Consider the following 26,844-nt stretch of genomic DNA (forward strand, 5'->3'; position numbering starts at 1 on the left):
TTTCAATGAAGGCATCTGAACCTCCAAGAAAATCAGGCGCGTGTATCTTTTCCTTGAACGGGAGATCAAGCCTGCGGCTGGCCACTGGGTTTAAGCACTCTGGCAAAACGACACGCGGCTAAAGGGACGAGTAAATGGAGATAAGGGATGGGAGGGGGCGACCTGAGTTCATTCATGGGCCGTTTATGCTGCCACACTCATCAGTCAACATTTGCAGTCCAAGAAAACGGGAGTAGGAAAAATTTAACTCATTACAGATGCTCATATGGAGGAACTGCGGAGTTTATTTGGGAGTTTAACAACACGATTCAAGGAGCGACACCTGCTCTGACTCAGGGGATGCGAACTTTGTGCTTCGTGGGAATATTTTTTTCATCAGCTGGAAGCCCGCTGCCTGAGTCCTCACCTAGTAGGCAGCACTGCTGCCTGGGTAAGTGGGCCGGTTTGAAGCATAAATTTTAGTCCAGCTCCTACTGACTTTTAGTTGGGAAAACATCCTCTGTGATAAAAATTAAAATCTGTTTAGCGGCTCCCACCGCAAGAACGCTTCACCAGCAAGGACGCATCATCAGGACGTGAAGCTTTCTCCCTGCACCAGCGAGAGCTGCTGGACAGGCCCTCACAGCCAGACCCAGGTGCATCCTCAGCTCGCTGCCCCTGCTCCTCTGATTTGGGGAGGAAACCTGACACATTTTGCTCTTGTTTTGTGACAAACATTTAGAGCAAGTTTCAACTCCCTCTGCCTGAAACAGCAAATTATTACAAAATAGTTACAGTACAAAATAGTAACATGAAGACTGTCCTTCATTATTCTAATTCTCTACCTAGTAACAGGTTTTGGCATCTAATAAATTATATCATTGGTTCAAAATCTATTAAAAAAAGACAACCCTGAGAAATGTCATGAATGTGATGTCCGTGCCTTTGGCGTGCTGGAGAGAACATGAACCCTTCCCTGCCTAACTCCCTGCCTGACCCCTTCCAGGGGACTCGGGTATGCATGCCCACAGAGAGGCTTCTAGAGGTGCTGGGTGTCCGCGTCCCATTTCTGACATGAATTAGACATGTTTAGACCCAGGCCAGGTGGCTCAGCTGGTTAGAGCATCGTCCCCAACACGCCAAGGTTGCAGGTTCGATCCCCGGTCAGGGTCAGGGCACATAGAAGAACCAACCAATGAATGCATGGACAAGTGGAACAAACTGATGTTTCTCTCGGTCTTCCTGACGCTCTCTCTAAAGTCCATGAAAAGTTAAGTAAGTGGATAAATAAATACACAAACAAACAGAATTAGACGTGTTGGGACATGACAGAGGCACATGGGCTTTCGCATGCTCGGGAGTGTGTGATTCTGGATGCTCAACCCCGTTCGGAGCAAAGCTACTGCCGTTTAAATCTACCGCCGCACCTTCCAAAAGACCTGAACATAACCCTCCCCTGGCTGCTTTGCAGAACGACGAGCATCCATCTGTTTCCAGCCACAACAGCATGTCTCACTCGAACGTCTATTCATACTGAACTTCCCCCTTTGCCATTTCATTGCCTATTTCCCACAATTTAGAAGTAAAAAAATTCTGAAGCAGAAATATACTTAGTTCTTTCAAAGTAGATTGATTTAGGAAGTAGAGGAAAACAACCAGGCTAAATCCTTACTTAGTGCTCGTCGTGGGAATATAAAATGTCTCAACCGAGGGTACGTTTTGTTGCCTGGAGAACGCCACCAACCTCAGCTTTGACGCAATGGAATCCCGGAGGAGACCCAGCGGAGGCCCCCGCCCTGCGCGGGGCGGGGTGGGCATGGCTCTGCACCACGGCCAGCGGGTGAGGGTCGCAGGGGGCGTCCGTCTCCCTCCACGCCCACCAGCACTGCCGTTGGGGCCATGGCTCCAGCCTCAGTTTCCGCGTCTGTATAATGGCCATCACGCTCACAAGGCCCTATCACCGCCCAAGGAATGCACGCCTGGTATCTGCTCAGTGCAGTCTACTTAGTGCCCTCGACACCTGTGCTCACATTTTGGTTCTCACCGAGATCGAACCCCGGACCTCTGGGCAGGGATTTCTCAGGACATACACCTCTACAGGCGATCAATTACCAATTCATTAGCAACAGGGAACAGGAGCTAGGCCATTCACAAGACAGGGGGGTGGCAGCAGCTGTGTGTGTGTATGTGTGTGTGTTGTGTGTGTGTTACATTTAGAAAAACCATGCTTCATGTACAAAACTTGCCCTGGAATTTTAAGTGTACACGTTTGTTATCTGAGCCATTTGATTAAATTTAACCACAGGAAACGCTTCCAAGTCCTAATGAAGCAGCAATTACATAGAAAAAGGGCGCCACGCCAAAAAACACCCTTTTCCAATCTCTCTCTCGAACACGAGAGGCCAAGAGGCCTCCCCGGTTCCATTCCACCTGCACACGCGCCCCGAGCTGCGGGGAACGCGTTCACCGCCGCGCAGGGGCGTGCACCAGAGGCTGGCGCCCAACGCGTGTTGCACAAAGGCGTGTGCACACGTGCAACACACACACACGCCTAAACACGCGAGACTCCACCACCTCCCTCTCCGAGGCCATCCCGCGTGGGGAACCCGCGGTCACTCACAGAAGAGCGGACTCGGACTGCCAAGCTCCGCCCGCACTGAAGGCCTCTGCGAGGGGTGCACGGGCGGCGCCAGGTGCAGGCTGGGAAACACCGACTCGAAAGAAAGCAGAAATCGCCTTTTCATGTAGAAACGCGAGCTTTCCGAGCGGGGCCCCACACAAACCCAGACTCGGAAGACAAACTCGCCCCCGAGTCTCCTGCCGGCGTCGTTCCCGGGTAAAGGGAGCCCTCTCCGTGACCAACAAGCCCGTTACCGGCACCGCCTGCACGGGACGCACTTGGCCCCACTCCCCGGGCACGCGTCATGGCGTCACGGCGCCCGGGCGTGGCCCACCGGCAGCCACCCGAGGACAGGGGCGGCCCAGAAACCACGTCGAAGGCTATGCTTCCCACGTGGGCCTCGCCGCGTCCGGGGCAAAGAGCGACCGTAAACGTGAGAACGCAACGTGCGGCTGGACCGTCTGTGCTCCCATCTCGGGAGGAGAGGACACAGCTGTCCCGCCTGGGCCAGGGGCGCGGCCCAGAGCGCAGGGCGGGCGGCAGGCGGCGGGGCCCCCCTCCAGGAGGCCACCTCTGCGGAGGAGCAGCCTCGGGCAGACTCACCCGGTGATGGTGATGCCTTACGGCTGTCTCCACCGCCAGCTCCGGCCCGGAGCTCGGGGCCTCCTCCGTCTGCGCCGCGAGCGTTCCCTCCACACGCAGAGCCAACAAATACGGAGGCACCAGCCGCTTTCGGGGGAGCCTGCGCACCCGCGGGGACTTCCGGCGGCTTCGCCCTCAGGTCCTCAATGTTCACAGGCGTTTCCGCCGCCGCCACTCACTCCAGACCATCGCCCGTGCGCTGGCCGGGCCGTGGGAACTTGGACCTGCCCCAGCGCCCCCAGCCGGGACCCACTGGGCACCCTCCTCAGGGCCGGAAGCTGGCAAACAGCCATCAGCGACCCCCTGGTGGGTCCCGCGCTCCAGCTCAGCGCAGCCAGGCCTTGGGACTCAGTCACCTGCTCCTCGGGGCCCGTGGGGAGTCACGAAGCCCACGTTCTCGTCCTCCCAGCAGCGAGGCCAGGCGCACGGTGTGACCCCGGACACGCAGCTGCCTGCGAAGCCAGACCGCCCGACGGGGCTGGGCATCGTGCTCTCGGCCCCGCCTCACGCAGCGGGAGCACGCAGCCGCGGCACGTAGCCAGGGCACGCAGCGGGAGCACGCACCAGGGCACATAGCCGAAGAACGCAGCGGGGGCACGCAGCGGGGGCACGCAGCCGGAGCACGCAGCGGGAGCACGCACCAGGGCACGTAGCCGAAGAACGCAGCGGGAGCACGCAGCGGGGGCACGTAGCTGGGGCACGCAGCGGGGGCACGCAGCCGGAGCACGTAGCTGGGGCACGCAGCGGGGGCACGCAGCCGGAGCACGTAGCTGGGGCACGTACTGGGGCACGTAGCTGGGGCACGCAGCGGGGGCACGCAGCCGGAGCACGTAGCTGGGGCACGCAGCGGGGGCACGCAGCCGGAGCACGTAGCTGGGGCACGTAGCTGGGGCACGTAGCGGGGGCACGCAGCGGGGGCACGCAGCCGGAGCACGTAGCCGGGGCACGTAGCTGGGGCACGTAGCCAGGGCACGTAGCCGAAGAACGCAGCGGGAGCATGCAGCGGGGGCACGCAGCGGGAGCACGCAGCCGGAGCACGCAGCCGAAGCACGTAGCCAGGGCACGCAGCGGGAGCACGCACCAGGGCACGTAGCCGAAGAACGCAGCGGGAGCATGCAGCCTGAGCACGCAGCGGGGGCACGCAGCGGGAGCACGCAGCCTGAGCACGCAGCCGCGGCACGTAGCTGGGGCACGCAGCGGGAGCACGCAGCCCGAGCACGCAGCCGAAGCACGTAGCCGGGGCACGCAGCGGGGGCACGCACCAGGGCACGTACCCAGGCCACGTACCCAGGCCACGTAGCCGGACCGGGCACGCAGCGGAACACGCTCCTACGGGAGAGGCGCAGGGGGTCGGAGAAAGGGAACCCTGGGATTTAACCACCTGAAAACATGGCAGGCGCCGCCCGCTCAGCAGCCTCACGCTCTTGAAACTAACCGCTCGCCGCTCGCCGCTCACCAGCGCCACCACGCAGCACAGCGGGCACCGGCGTCGGACGGATTCCGGGACTCCGGACCCACCAGAAACGCTCCTTCGCGTCCTGTCACCGTGCCCCCAGGGGCCGGTTTTAAACGGACAAAACTGCCCACCGCTGCCTCGGACACACGCCGCAGACCTGGGGGCCGGGTCCCAGGGACGCGCAGGATCGTGGGAAAGACGGACGCGGCCTCCGGAAGCCCTGGACGCAGGCCCCGGCCCGAGGCCACGGGGGGCCCAGAGGGCACCCTCTCACCGCTGGGCACCTGCATTCAGGACGCGGGGCCCGCGGGCACTCGCTCAAGGGCAGCGGACACACGCCGGTTCCGGCGTCCCCTTGGCGGGGGGGACGGACGCCGACCCCGCGCTGACCTCCCGCCGGGCGCGGCCCTTCTGGCTCCTTTACTGCGACCTGGGCCCCGCACTGCGCAGCGCACTCCGCTGGGAGGAGGGCGGTCAGAGGCAGCAGCGGGCAGCGCGATGGACAGAAGGTGGTGGTTCCAGAGCTGCGCAGCTTGGGGTTCAAAAATAGCCGAGTGACCCGGCGCGGACCTGCCCGGGAGCGCAGCGCAGCGCCGGGCGCCCCGGGAAGAGCGGGCCGGGCCAAGTCCTCTGCTCGCAGATGATGCACAGCTTCGGCCGTAATGAGTTTCTGGGTTACAAGTGCTGAACGCATTAATATTCCTTGATGGTGATTATCACAGGATAAGCACCTTCCCCAATGTGAGTAGCAGAAAGCAACTGAAGCAGCATTTTCACCGCCCGGCAAGCGCGCTGCAAAGCGGGGCCTTCTCCTCTCCTCACCCGAGGTCAGCGCACATGGAGCGAGGCACGTTCACCCGCCCTCCCTCCTGCCTCACGGGCGCCTCTCCCTCCTCCATGGCGGAATTCCTGGTAAGAACACACCGGTGATCCACGTGATCCACATCACTTTGCAACCAAAGGCATTGCCTCCAGCACATGCCTCCCGAGTTTCTCCTTGTGTGAACTCAGCCGATCGGATCGGTCAGCCGTCCTGCACGGACGGGGGTCTCCTGCAGCTGGAAGGGATAGGTGGTCACTGGCTGCACAGAACACAGGCTGGAAGAGAGACTGGAGCGAGTGGGCTCCGCGAAGAGCAAACACCTCCCATGCGGATCCCAGCGAGCGCCAGCCTCCATCCCTGCACCCTCAGAGCTGCTGACGCTGCTCCCACGGAAAGCTCTGCGTGACCCGAACCACCAGCGTGAGGCCCGTCACAGGCCAGCATCACATGAACCTGCAATGCTTTCGCCTAAGGACCCTAGAAACCAATTTCCATTCCAGACGAAAAGGACTATGACTGTTATCTGGGTAAGTAACTCTCAAGTATGACAAGAAAGAAACGGAGAGAGGTCATCTGTTACGCACACATCAGTGGTGTGTGCCCTGTCCCTCAGCATCTGTCACAGCACACCCACCACGGGTGCCGAGACAACTCTACCCCATCTGCTTCCTCAGTATGCTCTCGGTGCTCCCCACTGAGCTTCCCTCGCCTCCTCTCCTCCCGTCTCCACTCAGTGAAAAGGAGAACATGCCTATTGTGAAGCTCAACTGCAGCGAACAAGACTCTAAAAAGTGAAACATAAGGTCTTCCTTTTTAAAAACATGCGACAATGACATTTTAGTTCCCACCAGAATGATCCCTACAGCACTTTCACTTAACCATGGCGAAATGCAAGCCAGTCTGGACCCTTAATACAAAGGGTGTGCACTGACACGGGAGTGCGAGGGTGTGCCCTGACTCGGGAGTGCGAGGGTGGGCACTGACACAGGAGTGCGAGGGTGTGCCCTGACTCAGGAGTGCGAGGGTGTGCCCTGACTCAGCAGTGCGAGGGTGGGCACTGACACAGGAGTGCGAGGGTGTGCCCTGACTCAGCAGTGCGAGGGTGGGCACTGACACAGGAGTGCGAGGGTGGGCACTGACACAGGAGTGCGAGGGTGTGCCCTGACTCAGGAGTGCGAGGGTGGGCACTGACACAGGAGTGCGAGGGTGGGCACTGACACAGGAGTGCGAGGGTGTGCCCTGACTCAGGAGTGCGAGGGTGGGCACTGACACAGGAGTGCGAGGGTGGGCACTGACACAGGAGTGCGAGGGTGTGCCCTGACTCAGCAGTGCGAGGGTGGGCCCTGACTCAGCAGTGCGAGGGTGGGCACTGACTCAGCAGTGTGAGGGTGGGCACTGACACAGGAGTGCGAGGGTGGGCACTGACACAGGAGTGCGAGGGTGGGCACTGACACAGGAGTGTGAGGGTGTGCCCTGACTCAGCAGTGTGAGGGTGGGCACTGACACAGGAGTGCGAGGGTGTGGCTGCTGCACTCGCTCGTGCCCTGCTACCCACACTCCCTGAGAAACCGTGCCACAGCGCTTCCCATATCCGCCATCATTGTTACTCACATGCTGCAAAAATGTCTTCCCATCCCACGTGAATTGATGTAGGGTTCGCGGGAACTTCACTAAATACTTAACCGCGCTGTTGGCTGATTAGATACCGTGATGCGGGAGCCACGGAGCGGGATGTACGGTGCTGCCTTTTTTAACTTAATGCGGTGCCCGTTTGAACACTGTGCCCATTCGTCAGCAGAGCTGATGCATTTTAAAATCCTCATTTACCAGCAGATAAATGTGGTTAAAGAACGTTTTTAGTGTAGAAATGACTGGAAATCATTTGGTTTTACTGTGCAAAATTTGTGTTCCTCTGGCTAGAAAAAAAAGAAGCCCTCACAACACATTGAAAAGGCCATTTTGAAATAATGCACAGAAGCGAAAGGCAATTTCCAGTGAGAGAAAGCGGGGCGCACGCTTGGTTCTCGGGAACACACACACCAAACAAGGCAGCGGGTTTACAGACGCTGATAAACCAACCTACTCACGTAGGGAACAGGATCTCAAATACGTAGCCTACAGTGAGATTGATCATTGAGAGGGTTGTGTTTGGCCTGGCCGGTGTTGCTCAGTGGTTGAGTGTTGACCCATGAACCAAGACGTCACAAGGTTCAATTCCTGGTCAGGGCACATGCCTGGGTTTCGGGCTCGATCCCCAGTAGGGGACGTGCAGGAGGCAGCGGATCAATGATGTTTCTCCCTCATCACTGATGTTTCTCTTCTCTATCCCTCTCCCTTCCTCCCTCTCTAAAGAAGTCAATAAAAATATATCTTTTAAAAAGACTCGTGTTTAACCATGACATTGCTGGCAAGTGACTTCATAATTGCTTTAGAAAACAATGCTAATATAATCTTGCATTACAAAAAAGTAACTGGAACATTTTTTGCCTATTCCAGGGGGTAAAACAGTAGGAATTCTCTCTGAAAAGCGAGCTCTATGCACAGAGAGGGGCACTATGGCCGAATGTAAAGAGCAGCCCCTCCCCGGAGCCAGAGTGGGCCTCCGCCCTGGAAATGCGCAGCAGCGATGCCGCCCTCCCAGTCCTCGGTGGAGCCTCTTGCTGTGGAAAATGTCTGGTGGTGACTTACTAAATTCAGGCTATTTCAATTAGTATTACTGCCCATTAAAAATTAATTGCATTCCTGAGTGGATTAAGGTTTAAATTTCCATTCTACAGCATGTGCACTAGAAATGACAGCTCAAAATCGATGTCCTCGGGCCCACCAGCGGAAGCGCGCGCGGCCGAGGGGCTGGGCCTGGCGTCGCTGGCCCAGCAGGTTGATGGCTCAATGGAAGGTGCGTCGGCTCTAACTCTAGATTTCACCCGGGATGCGGTGCCGTGGCCCAGGCTCAGAGAGAAGCAAAACAGCACCTGCAGTAGCAGCTGGAACACAAGGACACAGGCCCCAAGATCGGTTAGCGTCACCCACATGCACACACATCCACCCCGGGTCCAACCTGGCTCCTACCTCTGTCTGGTAAGACGACAAGGCCCCTGCCTTCAGGCCACACCGATTTTTTATTAGTTATTGGGCGACAGAAGTTGGCTGGGGCAGGAAATGGCTACTTGGTAAGGAGAAGTTACTAATCTCTACAATATTCATAATGACCTCACGTTTTAATGAAACCCAAGAAGATATTGAAAATACAAATCTTCTCCTTAAACAGGAATCCCACGGACGTCCCTTCTGCAAATTAGTGAACCGCCCTGGGGGAGGGACAAGGTCAGCTGACCTTCCTGCCTGCTGAGCCATAACATCAACATGAAATGTCTGCAAACCAATGAGCCCACTTTTGTTCATAACGAATCTGTTCTCTTAGGAAGATGGCGACGAGGAGCAGGAGAAAGGACGCCCTCGGAGAAAAGGAGCATCGACAAAGCCCTGCGGAGCCGCCGGGGCCTCTGGGTTTGGAAGTGAACGGTGATGGGCGTGCGCCTTGGAGAAACGATGATGCCCGCAATGTTCCCTCAGGCCCCTCGGGGCTGCCAGTGGCCAACAGCAAGTTGGGCAGCAAGAGAGCACCGGAGAGGGGAAGGAATCATAACCATAAAAAGAATAATCTGGTGCAAATGGACCCCGAGGTGCCGTAGTCAGCCCCGTGCAACAACCCCCCGCTCTGCAATTTACTGACGTGGCTTCATTACAGCACAGCGTGCACAGGGGTGGTGCGCGTGCCTGGCGTGGTGGGGGGCCGCACACGCCCCCGGGGGCCCTGCCGGGGAGCCTCGGCGGAGGGTTCAACACTGAAATTACCTGTGAAGAAATTGCATGGAGCGCGGCCACCCGCACGCAGCGTGGCCATAACCGTGGGGAAGAGGAGGGAGGAGCAGGAAGCCGTGCCCTCAGTGCGGCAGCAAAGGCGCTTCCACGGATCTGCGTTAAAACCTCCCCCGAGGAGGAGACAACTTGTGACTTTGTTCAACGGGAAGATAAAGGACATGGCGTCTCCTGTTCGGAACACGCAAATGAGCTCTCGGTCGCCTACTCTTACTCCCTGTAAAGGGAACGCCCTGTTTTGAGACGAAGCTGAACCCTGAACATTCAGGCGACGATGATGGAAGAGGGAAGATGGTGAGTTTCCTGGTTCTTGCCTGTGGCCGTGGCCTCACTTCTCGGGCGGTGCCTGGAAGAGGCAAGCACGTGTTCCGGGGAGACTCTCCTCACCAAGGATCACTGAGTATGTCATTGGCTAATTCTTGCTCTACGGTCCTCATTAGCATTGCTCTCCAGCTCCTGGATCTCACATCCGAAATATTAAGACATAATAACTACGAAGGTGCAGATAATTGGATATTAACCAGAACATACTTGACTGGGCAGGAGGTAGGGCCCTGCTTAAACTAATCCTGAAATATATTAATCACCAATTAATGAAAAGTGTTTCAAATTCATTTTCTATTACGGAACACCTCCGCGTAGCTAAGCTTTTTCTAACAAAATGACTTGGAATAACAGGGTAGAAATAGGGAACGTGGCCATCCGGTGACAGCTTAAATGAACTCCTGACAACCTGTTGTCAGGTCATCATGAAAATACAGGCTTCCAAAGTCTGATGGGAAGAAGATGGGGCACTTTTCAATATTCAGGGGCTTGGTTTAAATTCCCAATTTATCCCTGTCCATGGCGGTGCCCCCAGTACACACCTCAGCAGAGCACCGGCATGATGTTACGGGCACCTAGAGCTCTGGGGCCCCCAATCCCTAACGACAGATACATTCTTACAGCCAAACACTGGGAGTCAGAGGAGTCCAGCAAAGACACGGCGTGTGGTAAGAAGCTGATAAATTGTTAAGAGATGAAGACACTGGCTGAAAAGTCACCGCCACTTAGCAGGAAAGCAGGTGATGCTACAGAAAAGACAGAGGCAGCAGGCAAAGGAACGTATGGAGAAGCAAGTCCCGCGTCTGCGCCACGGCGGGGCTGTGCGACTGCCTCCCACATCACGGGTCCGACACATCACGGACGCTCTATGAGTCTGGCTGTAAAAGCCCCCACTCAGCTCCTGAGAAGGACGGGCCTGCATATGCACCGAGTCAGAGAAACTGCTACCAAAATGTCATTCGCCTTAAGAAGGTACAGTATCTACGTAGACTGTCCTCACAGGGATTCCATGTCGTTCAGCACTGAGAAGGCGGCTCCCCGCCCTGAGAAAGACTTCCCCGTTATGTCAGAGGAAGCCGGCTGTTCAGATTCATACAATGCGAGCCAGGGGTTGCAATGCACCCTCTCTCTGTTTTCCTGCCTTCATTCGCTCCATCTGATGAAAGTATAGTTTAAAAAAACACAAAACCCACCTCCTGTTCCCTCAGAGGTGTTTTCCTATTCGGTTGTTGAGTTTAATTTTAGTAATTCTTAAATAAGCACTCGGGGCAGATGAACCAAGACCGCCGGTGAGGAGGCCCGTTAGCAACCATTTTGCCCTAGAAATACGCAAACATTTCAATGGCTCTTCATTAGCAAACAAATCAACAAGTGATACTTTAATGCCCGACTCCACTCCGTCCCTGCGGGCCGCAGCTGAGAGTGTGATGTACAGGACAGAGGCAGGCGCCGGCCCGGCCCAGGGCTCCCTCCGCGCCGCGCGGCCCGCCTGAAGAGCACATTTAATTGACTGATAGATAGTAGCTTCTTTGTTCACAGAAGACAGCCAAGTAATGGCAGCTTGAAAATCGTACCATCTCCGGGGTCTCCTGAGACTAGTAACAGGGGGATATGTGTCAGGAATAAATAAATAATCTAATTATTAAGCCACTTCCTGTCAAGTTAACTCCAATTTGTTGGCTTTTGAAGGCAACAAAACGAGGCATTTTTCCTCATTATGCTCCTCTTTTTATACCAGTGGTAATCACAGGCGGATTAAAGGGGGCCTGATTGGTTTTTTTTCTTTCTTTTTTTTTTTTTTTTTGTCAAGGAGCTGAGAGGCAGCCAACAGCACAGAAAAACCGAGTTGGGGTTAGAAGAAATTTCATGCTTGTCTCCTTTCCAGCTCCCTCCCAGCCCACACGGCCGCCCCATACAGAGCCGCCAGCTGTACAGCAAATGTGCGCCCTCCGACGGCGGCCGGCCGGGCGCGGGCGCCATCCTGAGCGCGGTACCTGCGGTCTCGGCAGGTGGCTCTGCTGTCATCGGCATAATTCTAAAGGTGACCTGTGCAGCCCCACCCGCCCAGGATGCAGCCGCGGCTGCGGTTCCTCACCCCCTCCAGGCCGCTCCCTTGCCTTTGTTCCCGGCTATCCATGGCCCTGAAACGAGATGCAACCGACGGAAACAGGTCCTAGAGCCTCTCCTTCTTGCGTGCCTGACCGACCGTGAAAAGCAGACCCCGATGCGCTGTGTGTCCTGTGTCGGAGAGCAGGGCTCTGTGTGTGTCTCTGTTGCTCACTTGTGTCCTCCATTCAAGAATGTTTTGCAGACTTCACTCAGAGACAGAGATCCACATTTGTGCCCGGCTGCAGTGACTCAGTGGTTGAGTGCTGACCCATGAACCAGGAGGTCACAGGTTCGATTCCCGGTCAGGGCACATGCCCGGTTGCAGGCTCGATCCTCATGAAGGGGGCGGGAGGGGGGTGTGCAGGAGGCAGCCGATCAATGAGTCTCTCTCATCCTCAATGCTCCTATCTCTCCCTCACCCTCTCTGAAATCAATAAAAATATATTTAAAAAAGAAAAAGGAATAAAGAGCCACATTTGATAGCAAACATATCAGACAGCGAGTGGAAAGTGGGTCCGTGCAGCATGGTCTAGAGCAGCGGTTCTCAACGTGGGGGTCGCGACCCCTTTGGTGGTCGAACGACCCTTTCACAGGGGTTGCCTAAGACCATCCTGCATAGCAGATATTTACATGACGATTCATAACAGTAGCAACATGACAGTGATGAAGTAGCAACGAAAATAATTTTATGGTTGGGTCACAGCATGAGGAACTGTATTTAAAGGACCAGAAGGTTGAGAACCACCGGTCTACAGCAAGGCACAGGGAGCACGAGAGCCGGGCCCACTGCTGGCCCCGTCACAGGGAGCTGTCCATCTGGCGGACACTGTCCTCCCTGCATCGCCGTGCCGAGCCCAGCCAGGGCGCCGGCATCCGGGCCCCGCCCCAGCGCCACAGTCTCCCCGGCCTCTTCACGGGCAGAGAAACTCCAAAATGTGCCAGAAACAACCTCCCACCTGCCTGCGTCTCCGCCAGTGTCTCCGTCCCTCAGAAAACCACCGTCACCACGGACGTGCAGGAGGCTGTGCGAGTGGCGTGGAACCCAGAAACTCCCTGAACAGCCAGGACTGTCTTTTCCTTTTTTAGTATTTTTATTGACTCCAGAGAGGAAGGGGGAGGGAGAGAGAGATGGGAACATCGATGATGAGAGAGAGTCATGGATCCGCTGCCTCCTGCACGGATGGAGCCCACAACCCGGGCCTGTGCCCTTGATCCAAATCGAACCCGGGACCCTTCAGTCCACAGGCCAGCGCTCTATCCACTGAGCCAAACCTGCCAGGGCTAGGATTCTGGATTCTGGAAAATCACGGCTGTTGCAAGCAGGCGAAAACACCAAACAAGGGCCACTCTGAATTGCCTCCTGATAGCTTAACCCTGAAATGAGAGAGGGGCTCAGAGGCTCTCTCTAAAAGTTGTTTAAGAAATAAGAATCCTGCCGAAACCGGTTTGGCTCAGTGGATAGAGCGTCAGCCTGCGGACTGAAAGGTCCCAGGTTCGATTCCGGTCAAGGGCATGTACCTGGGTTGCGGGCACATCCCCAGTGGGAGATGTGCAGGAGGCAGCTGATCGATGTTTCTCTCTCATCGATGTTTCTAACTTTCTATCTCTCTCCCTTCCTCTCTGTGAAAAATCAATAAAATATATTTAAAAAAAAAAAAAAAAAAAAAAAAAAAAAAAAAAAGAAATAAGAATCCAAATAACTAAATGAGCTCCGGAAAACTGTCTCATCTCAGAAAGATGTTTTGTTTTTTAAAGGCATTTCGTTCTTTTATTTTCTTTAAAATTGCCTTTGTTTTCAGGCAGGTGAGCGGGGGAGCCAGGAGGAGGCCGCGTGGCCCCACTCAGCCCGGCTCCGTGTCCGCCTCTGTGTCCTTTCTGAACACATCCTGAGTTTCTGTTAAATCGCGCAGATAATTAAGCCCTCTTCATATTTACAGTCTGCTTCATGGGTACCAGGACTCCGGGTTCAGTTACTGTCTCAGATCCCCTCTCTGAACAATTTCATCCTGAGCAATAACACTTCATTCTACGTAAGTTTTATCTGATGTCCCCACACAGAGCCGCCAGCTGTACAGCAAATGTGCGGTTCTCAAACCGCGGCCTGCGGGGCCCAGGCGCCATCCTGAGATCCAGGAGGCACCTTGCCGTCCCTGGCACGCGTCCCCGCCATCGCTGTGACCAGCCCTCCGCACGGCACACAACTTAGAATCCTCTGATTATCAGAACCGGTGGCCCGCACTCCACTGTATCCCTCACTTGCTCTATCCCCAGCTCGCACATCGGTTTAAATGTTTTGGCTGGTTTACAAATCATGCAGCCATCTGCACAGTAGGTGTGACACCGTTTTGTGTGTGTGTGTGTTTTTTTAAACAAAAGTTACGTTGCACACAAAGATAAAGTCATTGGAAATGCTCTGCCCGGCTCACTTGGACCAACTCTGAGAAATAAATAGAATTATCTGTGTAAATCGATGAGCATCTCTGAGAAACAACACCCAGCAGAACGCAGCGCTTGCTCCATTACCTACGCTAATGCCCTGACAGCTGAGGAGAGATGACCTGGCCCGGTCCTCGGCTCCTGTGCAGATGGCGAGGAAAGAGAGGGGTCCCTTCTGGACGGTCCATGCAGAAACCCTTTGTGGGCTTTTCAAATAAGCCAGCATTGCCCACACGAGGGTAGCTTTCTGTTACCCGTAACTGCCCAGATTTCATCGCTTTTAATCCAGCTCTGGATGAAATAAGCCAGTATTTCACCATATTTAACACCAAATGCTCGTTTCTGAATTCCCAGTTTTGTAAGCAATCAAATGAAGATGACCTAAAAAAAAAAAAAAATGCAATCACCTCGTTGAGAATTAATGTAAACTCCAGAGGACCCGATGCCTTTGAGCTTCGTAGGACAGTGCAGTGTGGACGCCTGTGGACGCCCCACATCACTGTAGACTCATTTCTGTTCTTTAGGAAGAAACACAGCCAACGAACACTGAGAGCTTACAGGGCCACGCGGCCCTCTATCCTCCCGTGCAGAGATCCACATCTCTGGTTATGTCCCCCTGAGGCATGTAAAGCCCAGAGACACCACAGTCCTGAAACACTGGCTTTCGTCTACGCGACAGCGAGAGCACGCAGGCTCAAATGCTTCGGAGGTGATACTGAACCTCACCAGACCCTAATGAAGATCAGTCGCCTAGCACACTGCCCACTGAAGGGATGAAGGGACAGGAGGCCATCTGTGGCCTGAGGCATCTAGCAAACGGCAGCACGAACGCCCACAACCAGCTCAGCGCACTCCGTACAAGACTGACTCCTGCCTTCTTCCCGTCTCCACGTCCGGGATGTGTACCACGTGCAGCGTAATGCACGGGGTTCGCATCTTCTCGCGGGCGCCGCAGAAGGCTTGACCTTCCCACGCCTCTTAAAATCACATCTACACAGCACTGAGAGTAAGCTATTCGAATGGAAATAGTATCTGTGTCCACTGTTTTCATATTACATCGCATTTACAGTCTTTGTTGTTGTCAATCCTCACCCAAGGATATTTTTCCATCGATGTTTAGAGAGGGTGAAAGAGAGGGAGGAGGGGGAGAGACAGAGAAACATCCATGTGAGAGAGAGAGAGAGAGAGAGAGACATCGATTGGTTGCCTCCAGCAGGTGCCCTGTCCAGGGCTGGGCATAGAGCCTGCAACCAAGTTACATGCCCTTGACCGGAATCAAACCGGGGACCCTTCCATCTGAGGGCCAATGCTCTATACCAGTGATGGCGAACCTTTTGAGCTCGGCGTGTCAGCATTTTGAAAAACCCTAACTTAACTCTGGTGCCGTGTCACATATAGAAATTTTTTGATCTTTGCAACCATAGTAAAACAAAGACTTACGTTTTTGATATTTATTTTATATATTTAAATGCCATTTAACAAAGAAAAATCAACCAAAAAAAATGAGTTTGTGTGTCACCTCTGACATGCGTGTCATAGGTTCGCCATCACTGCTCTATACACTGAGCCAAGCCAGCCAGGGCAATATAGTCTTAAATTCTAGTTTTGCTTTTTTAAGAGATAAATATACATGTTTCCCCCAAATGCTCTAAACATCACCGGTCCATCTGGGACATGTTCATTAGTGACTATTTCTGGATTTTCCTTTTTTTTCTCCACAAAACAGGGCACTCTGCCACCTTAGGCCCAATTTTGCAGTTAGGACTTGCCTTTCGGATCAGATGAAACATACAAAAAAACACAGCATTAAGTCATCATTTCCAAGTTGATTTTTACAAACAAGTCTTAGGTGAGTGGCGTGCAGCCACTCCCTTCCTACCCGCCCTCCGGGAAGGTTAGGGGAGGCGGAGAACAGCCCCGCTGCACCCTGACCACCGTCCCCCGAGCCACAGTGTGCAACCGCTCGGGGACAACGGCCCCTCCCCCGGACCCCCGTGCCGCCGCCAGCCCGCGTGGAGAGGGGCTGCGGTGTCCGCCCCGCCGCCCGCAGTTCACTCCTGCGCTTCCGAGACAGCGCGTGTGGCTGTTGGGACACTCCATCTCTTTGGGGACTTATGTGCGTGTCACAACGCCAACCTCTGTAGGGATGAGACTTCTCTGTAACTGAACGAGGTCATTAGAGGATGGCAATTATTGGTCAAGAATTACCAGAGTGAGAAAACGCAGCTTCTCACGAACAGCTGTTGGCAACGCGTCCGTCTCTTTCCATCACGGCCTGGTCGGCCCTCACCCCAGCATCTGACACGTTCCCGGCTGCGGGGCCTCGGGGTCTCGGAGGCGGGGCTCGCTGGGTTAACCCCACTTGCGTTCTGCAGTTTCGTCTCTACCTGGGCTGACCCGTACCAAGCACAGTGACACAGCACCCTCAAGGAGATGTAACAGCTCCTATGGAAGGAGGCAGGAGCTGACAAAGAGCCGTGAGGAATGAGCTGCAGGGTGCCCGGCACAACGGCTGCTCTCTGCACCCTCAGGGCAAACCCCAACTACACTGTGGAGGGACCAGGCAGCAGGGAGAGGCTCTCCCCTGGGCCCTGAGAGGGAAGCCTTTCCCAGGAAGGTGGTCCAAGTGTTTTGTAGCTCATGTGTGTGTGTGTGTGTGTGTGTGTGTGTGTGTGTGTGTATGTATGTGCATGTGTGCACGTGTATATGTGCTCATGTGTTCATGTGTGTATGTGAATGCGTGTGTGTGTGTGTGTGTGTGTGTGTGTGTGTGTGTGTGTGTAAGAAAAGAAACCCCTAAATACAGTCACTGGTCTGATTTCTTACTGAAATGTGTCAAAAGGGGGTGGCGTGTGAGGTTTCCTTTTTTTCCTTAATAGACCTAAGCCAAATCCCTCCTGCATTTTCATGGAATAATTATTCCTGCAACTCAGATCACGTGTCCACCACTGGCTGCGGGCACTGAGGCAGCCGGCTCCGGTGCGGACCTGCTAGAAACAGTGATGGTTTTCCTGACACGCGTGTCCCTGGCCCACAGCCCGGGGCCAGGAAGAAGCACGGAGGCCGCCTGACACTGAGGCTGCCTTCACACACGTGTGCGACAGGGAAGCACACGAATGTCCCGGTTAGAGAAGGGATGCGAGTGGCACTCAGGGCGCCACCTCAGACCTGGCTTTCCCTCGGCCTCGGGGGCGCGATCCTTCCTCGGGGCTTGAAACGTAAGCAAACCCCGCAAACGCCCCGGCACGCGTTCGCACAGGGAGTGCGAGGGGGTCCGCCGCCGATCGCTCTTCCCCGCTCCGTGTCCAGCTGCGATGACTTTTTGATTAGACAAAAACATACACAGATCCACAACCTGCACATACCTACCCTCCATGGAGGAATTTCAGCCAACACAACCAGGCCGCCTGCCTCATTTGAGAGACTAAGCATCACACTGGGACCTTAGAAAAGGATATCTTAGCCTCCGTGACTTCGCCCGCTCCACTCCCCCCCCCGCCCCCCCAGATGTAACGACACAAAGGCAGTGTGAGGGCCTGGATGCATGGTCAACAGACAGGACAACCGAATGGATGCTATTCAGCTGTTTAGGCCGCAAGTGCAAGAGGACCACATGCTTTCTTATTAAAAGCAGCGTGACTGTTAAGTCCCGGGCCTCCGTGAGGAAGAGGAGTGCTCGCTTTGCTGATAGAAGGTGGGCTGTTAAATGCTCAGACCCCAGGGAGAGTGAGTGTCCTATTAACCCACCGTAAGGCGCTGGGGGGCGGGGGAGACGCTGGGGAGGCGCTCGAATGCAGCCAGGAATCAAAGGAAATGCCAAGGGAGGGTATCAAGCAACTTGAAAGGAAGGGCCAGGACCGGCTGCGAACCTCAGGGACAAAGGGCACTGAACCAGGGGTCAGAAAGCCCTGCCACCCGCACCCAATCGGGCCTCCCACGCGCCAGGACGTCAGCCACGCGGCGGAGACACGCGGTCCGCTCCTCTGAATAGCAGACCCAGAACCAAAGGCGAGGCTACACCACACACGGCTCCTCAGAGGCACGAACCACGGGTGCCACTCAATGCCCACAAGCGGCGAGCACTCTGCCCAAAGCCCGTGTGCCCTGCAAAGCCCGTGTGCCCTGCGAAGCCCGTGTGCCCTGCGAAGCCCGTGTGCCCTGCGCACAGAGCAGAGTCGCGGACGGTCGCCGCCAAACCTCTGCTCCCGCGACAGCACCGGGAAGTATGAAACTTCTGCCACAAGAAGAACTTACTTCTAATCCGCCCTCCCCAGCCCCCAAAAAGCAGTTCTGAAAGTTTATGGCGAGTTTTTTTTAGTCCCAAATGGAAGGGAACTGCAAGAAAACGCATTATTTGAACCTCGCAGTTCGCCCCTTTCAAACATTCAGTCAAGTTGTCATTGTTATTCTGTCACAGTTAACAACATGCTGTTCAATGTTCAAGACATCGCTAACAATGCTAGTCCTTAAACCCGGGAAGCACAGCGATAAATGACCAATAGTCTAGCTGTTACATGCACGTTCCATTTTGCACAAGGAAGCACTGAGTCTTTTATCAGCAATAATCCTCCCAGAGACCCATCATTTGAAAACAATAAAGCAAATCCTATTGAAAACCTATTAATCAATTTCCCAACATGCTTTGAATTTGTCTTTATTAATATCTGCATGAGCCTTAGACGTTCGGGACGGCTGGTTTGCGTGGTCAGCGGCAGCAGTGGGAGGAGCCCTCCCACAGACACTCTGCGAAGCTGCTGCTGCCTGTATCCTGCCTGTCTCCGAGTTTGGCGACAGGAGAACACGAGGTTAATCAGACTTTATAAGTATCACGTCACAATTATTGATGGTGTTACAGAACGCCATGCAGCCAGTAAGAAATAAAAGACACTCTCATAGTATAAAAATACAAGTGAGTGCAGAAACAGCTTAAAGAAACAGCAATTATCCTTTCACGGGCAGAAGGAGATCTGCTTGACAAAGTTTAATCGGCTGGCAGAACTCTCAGTGCTGTTCCTAAGTCTTATCCAATTAGAAAGCATGGGAGGCCCGCCCCGAGGACGAAGGGACCACGGGACGCCGTGTACAGGTGACAAAAGGATCCTTCTAGCTCCGGCCCAGGGGATGGATGCAACATCCCGGGAACACTGGTCCACAGGGACCCCAGGGTCTCGGCCCAGACGCCCTCTCTCAAGAGCTGTGTGAATTTTCTGCAATGAACAAGGAGCACCAAATTTTTCACGTGACCTTTTCCATCATGATCACTTCCAGGCTGGTGGAACCATACAGGTCAAACCAGCTCGTGGCCATGTGAATTATTTATGTGTCCCCAGCCCAACAGCTCCCCACTTTGGATTCTGAAACAAAGATGCGTCAGCAGCAGCAGCAGTGCCATTACCGTAATAACTTCTGAAATTAAAACCCGTCTCAAACTCCACGGAAAGCGAACACCCAGTTCATTAACCATTCCTGTCCGTGCCCAATAATGCGAACGTGATTAGGAGTTTAATTTGCTAATCACCTGTGCTCTAGACGGGCAGCAGACACGTAACCCTCTGCAGAAGTCTACACTGGCCCTTGCAGAAAAGGAAACGTGCTAATGCGTGATCAGGCCGACTGATAGTGATAAAAAAAACAATCAATCAATCATGCTTAGGGAACACAGTGCTGGCTGAGCAATTAATTCATCTTTAACTCTGTGTAACGGCAAGGCAGGGAGGGATACAAGCAGGAGAAACATCCGTCCGTAATAAGGTTTAGAGGGTCACTCACCAATCATGTGATTTGCAACATGCACCTGAATATCCCATTCGTTGTAGAAAACCATCTGACACTTGATGCACTGATAGGTCTTCTTCTGAGAAAACAAGTACAGACAGAATTACTTAGACGCATGCACTTTGTATGGCTTTGTTACACACACACACACACACACACACACACACGCACGCACGCACACACCCAGCCCTATTCGCAGCTTTTTCTGAGATGCTGGTCTTACAGACGTCGCCCACTAACCTACCGTGGGCGGCTTGGGCCGCGTTACACAAGTTCCTCCCTGAGACCCCGTGGCCTCATTCCCAACACTACGCTTTCAGTGGCAAACCGCTGGAAGCCACGAGGCACCGAATGGTGGCATGATGTATTTTTGAAGAGTCCAAAAGTCAAACACAGAAGCGAGTATTTTTTTTTTTTTAATCTGTAACATGTGGTGATGGAGTTTCAAGAAACCAGTGTTTTTGAAGGTCAGGCTTTCATTCTGATCAAAATAACTGTGGTGTTGCTTCCAGATATCCCTACGTAAAATGGCCAATAAATTAAGATTCGGGGGATCTAGCTAAGAGATTCAGAAATTATAATTTTTAGCTGAAGTCTGAAATCTAGATGATTTTTTTCAAAAATTGCTAAGTCCTAGCATTTAAATACCTATTTTCTTCCATAAGGAATTCGCAGAATTTCTTATCCTAGTGAACATACCAACACCATTCATCCTTTTACACCAGGTCCCGGGAGGGAACAGAGCAGGAGTTACACTTCCAGTGTCCCCAGCAAAGAAACGGAGGCCCGAGGAAGTACTGGCCTGATGTCACAGGGCCCTGCGACTGGGAAGAGAAATGAGCCCTTGGACTCTACACGCCGGGCTCTGAAGGAAAGCAGCCTGGGTGATCTGACATCTGTACTGCTGTGCCCCACATCTGGCTGAGCACTACGCGATGAACTCGGTAAGGTACCGGTTGCGTCCTCCAGAAGACAGTCACAGAAACTCCTCTACGATGAAACCTAATATTTATAATTAAAACCATCGTGAAATAATCCATTTTTAAAATCTCCCCGATGTGAGAAAATGGCATTTGTAAAATCACATCAATGACCATGTGCTCAGGCGTTCTCGCCGGATTGTCATTTCGCCGCCGCACACACACCTGGTGTGCCGACGGCAGCCGCAGGACAGAGCCGCCCACGATCTGCAATGACGCGCAGAGGACTCAACAAAACCAACGTGCAGCACGAGGACTGTGCCCTTTCCTGCGTGATTAAAGCGCTGAAGGCCGCGAATGCAGTTTTCGTTATTGTCACAGCAGCGTTTGCCGCTGCGGCAGACACGGGTGCTGCCTGTGAACAGGGCAGCGCAGGCGCGGATCGGATGGGCGCTTCCTCCACCGCCTAACGGGCCGCACGCAAGGCGGGAGCGAGGCCCGAGGCCCGACTCTCAATCTCCCAGGGACGGCGAACGCCCTGACACGCACCAGGAGGATTTACTGCGCGGAGCTGTTCACAAGATGGTTTTGATGGTGACATATAGAGCAACACGTGTGGCGTAAATAACCTCTCTCCCTTTTTTAACGTTATTTCCCTTTAGAACTAGTTAGGAAATATTTCTTACTCCCGGCTGGCCTCCATTACACGTTGTTTATTAGCATACTTCCAGCATCACTCCTGACTCGCCACCCTGCTGGAAAACAAAGAGGCATAAACTTAACGGCCAGTCGTTCTCTCGTTAGCCCAGTAAAGCATCCAGCGTGTCGGCAAGCGTCTCCAAAAATGATGACTGATGAGCATGTGGGCGGAATATCGGAGGGCTTTTTATTTTTTTCCTCCTGGTCTAATAATAAAGAATAAAATCACTTGACAAACCAAAATAATGAAATACTAGCACCACTACCATCTTCCAAATAAGCAGACACATTTGAAGATCTATGTGTACGTCTTCCTTTATCACGGAAAGCAAATGCGTTTGTCACTACTGACAATTCGAATAACAACTCTACCCATCAGATGGTATTTAAAACTGTGGACGAAAAGGGGCCGCGTGCGAACGTGACCAGCTCAGGGAAGGCCTGCGTGGCGGCCTTGCCAACTCAGAGACCTAAAGTCACCACAAAGGACAGTCTGAAATCAAAACGTTTTAAATTAAAAAGCAGTTTATGGTGGGTAGTCACGCCCTAGGCCAGTATCTTCCTCGACAAAGGCCCATCATGACCTTAACTGATCCTGTCGTCTTTTTGCATCTATGATAACGTATCTTGGGATGTCAAAGTAATATTCCTTTTTCCCCTCAATGTCACTGAGTTAACTGTTGACTATTAACTCTCCTGCACCCACCTAAGTAAGAGAAGTACAGTGGGGCCTTGACTTACGAGTTTAATTCGTTCCGTGACGGAGCTCATAACTCAAATTACTCGTATGTCAAATCAAAAAGTGAACGAGTGAGACACGTGATGCTGGGCCGATGTTGTGGCGTTCACTGTGACGTTCGCTGCGCCAACTAGCGGTGGGGTATCTGAAGCTGGCTCGTAACCCGAATTTTAGCTCGCAACTCAAAGCAAAAAAATCAGCCGAGAGACGGCTCGTATCTCGAAAAACTCGTTAGTCGGGACACTCGTAATTCAAGGCCCCACTGTATGTGTCCATCATTTTACTTTTTATCCAATCCCCCCCCCCTTGGCTGGCTCCCGCCTCCCTAATCTGTCACCAGTGGATTTCACTCAGCCCACTTACTGCCTCCTCCTCTGACTGTGATATATGAACCCGCCATTCTAGGAGCATCGTCCCAATCCGTTGAGATTCTGCTTCCCGGCAACTGTCGACAGTTTGGCTCAAATAAACTCACAAAAGTTCTTTACGGGTTTGAATGCTTCTTATATTAACAAAACATTGCTTCCTTTTCTTTTTAACAAAGTCATATTCTTATATACAAGCTGCTAAACTTGGCGCTAGATGAAATGAAGATTAATGTGACCCAAAACAAGGTACCAGGGCCTTAACAATGCTGTGCGTTGAACCTGACTTCCTCACGCATCTCCTTTCCCAAAGACAAAACGGGGATGTGCAAGTCGGGATGTGCTGAGGTTTTCTGTTGAAAGCCATGGCATAAAATTCAGTTTTACCCTCATTTATACAAAGGAAGTTTAAGTGGCCTTTCACGCACCCCTTTTTGTAGACTTAGTGGAACGTGAAGAGCCCTGCCCGCTGGCGCCCCGTCTCTGAGTAAAGCGATTGTAACCTCTGAACAGGGGGCCTTGGGGAGCTCATTCTCTTGGAGGTGAGTCCACTCCAGCCCTGGATTTAGGAAGGAATTCTCCCTAATTCTAGGCTTCAACCGGCTCTCCTGCTACTCCCACCCACGGGTCCACACGCTACACGCAGGACCCCTTGTCTGAGGTGGCAGAGATACTAACCCCTTTCTGGGCAGAACGAGAAGAACGCTGGGAGGAGAGCTCTGGACACCTTGCCCCATCTGCTCCCCTTCCTCCAGGTCAACCCCTAACACACAGAACCGCCAATTAAGCCAGTAAGTGCCCCGGGTGACGCCCTGTGAGGTACAGGGGGACTGCCACTTCCCTAGGACAATCGCCCCATTTACATAGGAGACAACAGGAAAGTCAGGGGAGCGCACTCCTTTCAAAAGCAGATAAGAGTAGAGACAGAACTTCCATTGTTTGGGCCCCAGATTGGCCTTCACCAGCGCTTAAGTTGTCAATTGACTTGAAATGCTAATTTGGTACAATTTTTAAAAGAGGCTTTTTTCATTAGCCTTTTTTAATGTGCTGCTTGGGAGCGGGTTGTCATTTCCTGATTGTTCGCTTTTGTTTTCTGATACTGATAGATGTAATTATCAAGGATACAACTTTCTCCTCGCACCTCATTATTTTTGATTGATTTTGCGAACAATCTGAATGTGCCTTTTTGACATCCTTGTGTTCAGCGAGACTCTGGTGAAGGTACTCACAGGCGTTCAGGAAAGAGCATCCCATAAATTAAAAAAAAAAAAATGACTGGGAGCTTTAATCACACACGCTTAAAAGAAAACATTATTCTGACTAACCCTCCCCCTCCCCCCCATTCAATCTATACTCCATTAGGACTCAGGCTTCACACTTAGCCTCGACAAATTAAAAAAATAATAATACTTGGTACTTGTAAATTGCTTTAAAACAAGAACAACACTGAGTATAAAAAAAAAAAAATCGATGAATCCATAGTAACCCTCAAAACCAGAAACAGAAAAGAAATCTGGGTTGCCCCCATTGGAAGTGACTACTCCATGAATTTCTTGTTCTCGAAATTGGAAACTGAAGGGAACAGAGGCCGAGGCTTTTCGGGAGGAAGCGGGTGCGGGCCATGTGCTGAGGGGGCTGCCCTCCATGGAACGCCGGCGGAGGAGGGTGACGGATGAGAAACCCGCTATGTGCGATGCCACCAAGCAGGACCGAGGACAAGGACGAATGGTGCAGAGCCACTCGGAGAGGCTTTCTGAGGGGCCGTGTGCAGCCTCTGAGAGCTGCAGAGAGAGATGGTCTGTCTGCACGGAAGTTGGAGCCGCAGGCAAACGAGCCCGGCTATTCCGTTCGTGATTAATCATGGCAGGGCCTGACCGGACGGCCTGGGTGTGATGCAACAGGAAGTGTCCGTACATCAGTGGACCCTGCAACTCATCATACCTTTTCAGGAAAAGCACTATTAGAGGAACACCTAGCACTTTGAAAAAAAAAATTACACAAATCCAGACTATTCTTCCACACAAATCAAGCATATTCCTGGCCTGTTATCTTCCAAAAGTCCAGGTTATGTGTGTGGGGGGGAGAGGAGGGATAGAGGGGAGTAGAAGGACTGTTCTCAGATTAAAGAGACCAAAAAGACTTAACTAATAAATATGTGTGTGAATAGAATGTGGGATTTCTTTAAAAATATTTTTTTATTGATTTCAGAGAGGAAGGGAGAGGGAAAGGGAGAGAGAGAAATCAATGTGAGAGAGAGTCATGCATCGGCTGCCTCCTGCACGCCCCCCACTGGGGACCGAGCCAGCAACCCGGGCCTGTGCCCTGACCGGGAATCGAACCGTGGCCTCCCGGTTCATAGGTCGAAGCTCACCTATGCTGGCTGGACCAGAATGCGTGGTTCTGATCTGGGGAGAGAACAGCTATTAAGGTGTTTAAGGAAACGGAGGGAATCTGAGCACCAGGGAGTTATTAGGTGGCGTCGGGGAAATCCTGTCGGCTGGTTAGGTTTGATCAGGGTGCTGTGGTCATGTGGGCACGCCCCTTTTGTGAGGAGAGGCGCGCTGAATTCTTTGGTGTAAAAGGAAACGATGTTTGTCATTAACTATCAAGAGACCACAAGAGAGGAGTCACCTACGGATACAGCAAACATGGCTAAACGTTAGCAATGCGTAAACCTAAGTGGCACTTGAACATTTTCCTAACAGCAAGGGGAAGACAGCGGCCCTTCATGGTACTTGGTTTGTGTGTGTGTGTTTATAGCATTAACCTACCCTGTGCCCCCCCACCCCCCGTTCCTGTTACCCCCCCCCCCCCCCCCCCGCACCTGGTGTGCACCAACAAGAATCTATGCTTATGGTTATAAGTAGCTTTGCAAACAGTTTTAACTTCTTGGTGGTTTTTGTTTGTTATAAGTCTAACGCATAAGCTCTCAGAGGCCAGGAACCATAGCTTCCCCCGATTTCTGTACTAAATTAAGAACAATCTCCTATGATTCTATGCTTTACAGCCTACAAAGAACTCGCCTGCCTGAAGCTCACATGTAACAAACGGTGGGAGTAAACGAGAGAGGGACTGTCTCATGTACAGATGAATTAAGTGGCCTGTCCCCAACATGCAGGCTGTGACCATCACAGCCAAGGAGGGTGCCACCTGCCCCACCCCCTGGGTTTTAACAGTTTCTAGACTCTGATCGTTGGCAGGTGGTTTTCCACTTGCGTTTTAGGGCCTTTTTGAAAGAAGGCTCCTTAGAGCTGCGCAGAGCTGTGGGCTAGGCCAGTGGTCGGCAAACTCATTAGTCCACAGAGCCAAATATCAACAGTACAACGACTGAAATTTCTTTTGAGAGCCAAATTTTTTAAACTTAAACTATATAGGTAGGTACATTGTTATTAACTAAATGAGGGTACTCCTAAGCTGGCCTTTGCTAAAAACGTCCTCGATCTGATTGAGGTACGTTTGCTGAGGTCGACCCCTTCCCACTCTCCCATCCACATGCGTCTTGTACACTTGTTTTGTCCATCTCCTTTCGTTCATCCTCTCTATATGTCCAAACCATCTCAACATACCTTTCTCCATCCTCGACACTACATCTTCTTTCACTCCACAACGTTCCCTAAAATTAACTGAATAAACTTTACTTAAAGTTTTAAGTCAACTTCACACTGTCTGTGCGCGCCCGCACGTGGTATTTTGTGGAAGAGCCACACTCAAGGAGCCAAAAAGCCGCATGTGGCTTGAGAGCCGCAGTTTGCCGACCACTGGGCTAGGAGATGCCGGGACTGGCATGGGACCCGCTAACGGGCAAGGCACTGCTCCTGGCCACCTGCACCTCCGGCTCCCAGGCCCGGACCCTGGACCAGGGCCACAGGGGAGGAGTGGCTCCCCAAAGGCCCCTCGTCCACGGCAAGACCTCTCCTGCCCTCGCTGCCCTGCAGCTCCAGTGCCATGTCTGTAACCACGTGCTTATGTGGATTGTCCAGCTCGACACAGACAGGACCACTGCGACCTGAGCTCAGGTGAGTGAGTCTCTCCTGCAGGCGTCAGGCATTTCTTCAGTTGGCGTGTCGCACACACTCTC

The 26,844-nt window shown here is 53.1% G+C and overlaps 1 protein-coding gene across 4 annotated transcripts in view; it reads right to left on the reverse strand.

The window, feature by feature from the left end:
- The window catches only part of ZNF521 (zinc finger protein 521), a 287,559-nt gene that overhangs the window by 108,505 nt on the left and 152,210 nt on the right, over positions 1 to 26,844 (reverse strand). For all 4 annotated transcript variants that reach the window (XM_036322695.1, XM_036322696.1, XM_036322697.1 and 1 more), the window contains one exon: positions 20,038 to 20,122. In XM_036322695.1, coding sequence (XP_036178588.1) covers positions 20,038 to 20,122 — 85 coding nt within the window. The remainder of the gene's footprint in view (positions 1 to 20,037; positions 20,123 to 26,844) is intronic.

This window comes from Myotis myotis, unplaced genomic scaffold, assembly GCF_014108235.1.
Source record: "Myotis myotis isolate mMyoMyo1 unplaced genomic scaffold, mMyoMyo1.p scaffold_m19_p_9, whole genome shotgun sequence".
Taxonomy (NCBI): domain Eukaryota; kingdom Metazoa; phylum Chordata; class Mammalia; order Chiroptera; family Vespertilionidae; genus Myotis; species Myotis myotis.